The sequence below is a fragment of the Mandrillus leucophaeus genome, unplaced genomic scaffold (assembly GCF_000951045.1).
Source record: "Mandrillus leucophaeus isolate KB7577 unplaced genomic scaffold, Mleu.le_1.0 Scaffold18, whole genome shotgun sequence".
Classification (NCBI taxonomy): Eukaryota; Metazoa; Chordata; class Mammalia; order Primates; family Cercopithecidae; genus Mandrillus; species Mandrillus leucophaeus.
In genome coordinates, this window is record NW_012101809.1 from 858465 (window position 1) to 861765 (window position 3301).

Genomic DNA, 3301 nt, shown 5'->3' on the forward strand with positions numbered 1-3301 from the left:
TCGCTCTTGCCGCCCAGGCTGGAGATCTCGGCTCACCATGACCTCCACCTTCCAGGTTCAAGCGATTCACCTGCCTCAGCCTCCTGAGTAGCTGGGATTACAGGCATGCACCACCATGCCTGGCTAATTTTGTATTTTTAGTAGAGACGGGGTTTCTCCATGTTGGTCAGGCTGGTCTCAACTCCCGGCCTCAGGTGATCCGCCCACGTTGGCCTCCCAAAGTGCTGGGATTAGAGGCATGAGCCCGGCCTTGAAGTAGTTTTTACCATCTCAAATCTCTTTGGTAACATATTAATTATATTCCTAAATATTTGTCTTCAAGGTTTTTTTTTTGAGACGTAGTCTCACTCTGTTGCCCAGGAGGGAGTACAGTGGTGCAATCTTGGTTCACTGCAACCTCCTCCTGGGGTCAAGCTATTATCTGACCTCTGCCTCCTGAGTACCTGGAATTTCAGGTGCCCACCACCATGCCCTGCTAATTTTTGTATTTTTAGTAGCGGCAGGGTTTCACCACGTTGGTCAGGATGGTCTTGAACTGCCGACCTCAAGTGATCTGCCTGCCTCTGCCTCTCAAAGTGCTAGGATTACAGGCATGAGCCACTGCACCTGGCCCCTCTTCAAGTTATTACTCCTATAGTTGTTTTTATTTGATCAGAGTTAATTACCTAGTTTTCCTGTGCCCTCTTTAACTAAATTAATCACAAGCTATTTTTTTTTTCTTTTTTTAGAGATGGAGTCTTGCTCTGTCGCCCAGGCTGGAGTGCAGTGGCGCGATCTTGGCTCACTGCAAGCTACGCCTCCTGGATTCCCGCCATTCTCCTGCCTCAGCCTCCCGAGTAGCTGGGACTACAGGCTACTGCCACCATGCCTGGCTAATTTTTTTATATATTTTTTAGTAGAGACGGGGTTTCATCGTGTGAGCCAGGATGGTCTCGATCTCCTGAACTCATGATCCGCCCGCCTCGGCTTCCCAAAGTGCTGGGATTGCCGGCTTGAGCCACTGCACCCGGCCCTACAAGCTGTTTTTTTAAAAAAATCTGTTTATACAGACACAGGTCCTACATTTCCCTTTAACTAACTGAAAGTCATGTTGTGAATATCAAACCCCAATATGAATATAGCTAAAGGATGACTAATATGCCTGGCGCCCAGGGCCTGCGTCTGTGGAACCGACTTTTGCATGAGCTGATGCATTTGAGATGACCTTGGGAAGGGGGCCAACTTTTGAAGAAAAAGTTACTTACAAAGTTTGTGAAGAGCTGGTCACTGATATAGCGATGCACCTTCTCAAACTGCTCCAGGTCCCGGTGTCCTCGCTCCATGCACACATCCCACATGCTCACGGCAGCCACCACTTTCACACACGCCGACTCCTGGAGCCAGTGAGGACAGACACAAGTCAGAACAGACAGAACTTTCCAGCCTTTGTCATCCATCACCCTGAATAGCAATCTGGGAAAAATGCGTTCCATAATTTGAAATTTCCTCACTAGTCTGGTATTTGAGCTTTGAAATAAGCATATTTTCAACAACTATGACTTACGGAGCACAGAGAAAAGTCTAAGACTTTTATTTCTTAAAAAATTAGGGAGGGCTTTTATCATCTCTTTAGTATTCCCCTATGTACCTAATAGGGTTTCTTAATTTACCAAAAAGTAAATTATCAAATTAGAACTAAGGTGATTCCTATAGGATTATGATAATGACCAGTCGCTTCTCCTTCCTCAAGTCTTGGTTCATGCTGTCACCATCTCACAGACAACTGCCCTGCCATGCTACTGATCATGCCAGCCCAGTTTCCCATCCCACCCTGGCGCTCCCAACGGCTCCTGCTGTGCTGCTTCCTTTCTTTGTCTTTGCAAAAAAATACCCTCTCACATGACTAGAATTGACTAATGCCTGCGTATTGTCATGCTCTCCTTCACCCACCCTCCTAGTAAAAATGCAAGCTCCATAAAGGTAGACTTTTGTCTGTTTTGTCTGCTGACTCCATTATCACAGAGTCAACTCCTCCAGATAGTGATAGTTTGAACCCCAGGTTGGTTTTCCAGGCTTTCTTTTGAGACCAGCCTGGCCAGCATGGTGAAACCCCATCTCTACAATGCTGGGCTGTAACCCAAACAGACTAAATACTCCATTAGTCTATTTCACGGGCAAACAAAGTCCCTAAGCAAAAACCTTCAGTGCCTCACACATTGGTTTGATGCTTTATTTTTATAACAATTTTTAGACCTTTTGTCGTTAATATTTATATCTGTACATACAAAGCCAGGGCTTTGTCAGTAAGATAACCCAGGGAATGTTGCTAACTCCTCCTGACTGGGAGATGTAATGTGAAACATGATGTCCTCTTGTTTTCTTTTAAAGGAATGCTGTAAAGTCCCCAAATATCAGCCCATATGCCAATGTAGATACCAAATTATCCAGCCAGTGGCCCTCAGCTTATGTTCTCTCTGGTTTTCTCGCTGTTAGTCAATCTATCTAATTTTATTATTGGGCAGGCTTTTCATTTTGTGGCATGACAGAACTGTTCAACATTTTCTCTCAATTTCTGTCAGCAGTCAGAACCGAATTGATACTTCCATCAGATGGTTTTCAACCTTACATATATCCCAACCCAAAATGTATCAGTCATTGCTACGGAGGTGAGACTTTTAAGGGCTGAGGGCTCAGGTGTAGCATGTCACACTTTAGAAAACCTGGGGAGAAAATGGCCAACAGAGGGATATCAGCATGAGAGAGGTATTAGGGGAAAGTCCTATGAAGCAGCAAGACAAAGAAACATACTCAGTAGCTGCCCCAATATTGTGTGTGTTTTATTTTTCTTGAGATGGAGTCTCACTCTCACCCAGGCTGGAGTGCAATGGCACGATCTCAGCTCGCTTCAACCTCCCATGTAGCTGGGTTACAGGCACCCACCACCATGCCTGGCTAACTTTTGTATTTTTAATAGAGATGGGGTTTCACCATGTTGGCAAGGCTGGTGTTGAATTCCTAACCTCAAGTGGTCTGCCCACCTCAGTCTCCCAAAGTGCTGGGATTACAGGCATGAGCCACTGCGCCCTGCCTGTTTGTTTTAGAGATAGGGTCTTGCATGTTGCCAGGCTGTCCTCCAACTCCTGGGCTCAAGCAATCCTCCCACCTCAGCCTCCTGGGTAGCTGAGACTACATGTGTGTGTTACCATGCCTGGCTCATGCCCCAATGTTTTTGTCAAATCTCTCACTTTAAGCCAATGTGCTTCTGCAAAGTTTTATCAACCCTAATTTTTACCTAATTACATTTTTTTTTTTTTTTTTTTGA

General features: G+C 45.3%; 1 protein-coding gene across 1 annotated transcript in view; it reads right to left on the minus strand.

Annotated features, from left to right (window-relative positions):
- The window catches only part of DNMBP (dynamin binding protein), a 93413-nt gene that overhangs the window by 18043 nt on the left and 72069 nt on the right, over positions 1–3301 (minus strand). The window contains exon 11 of the mRNA XM_011977383.1: positions 1245–1373. Coding sequence (XP_011832773.1) covers positions 1245–1373 — 129 coding nt within the window. The remainder of the gene's footprint in view (positions 1–1244; positions 1374–3301) is intronic.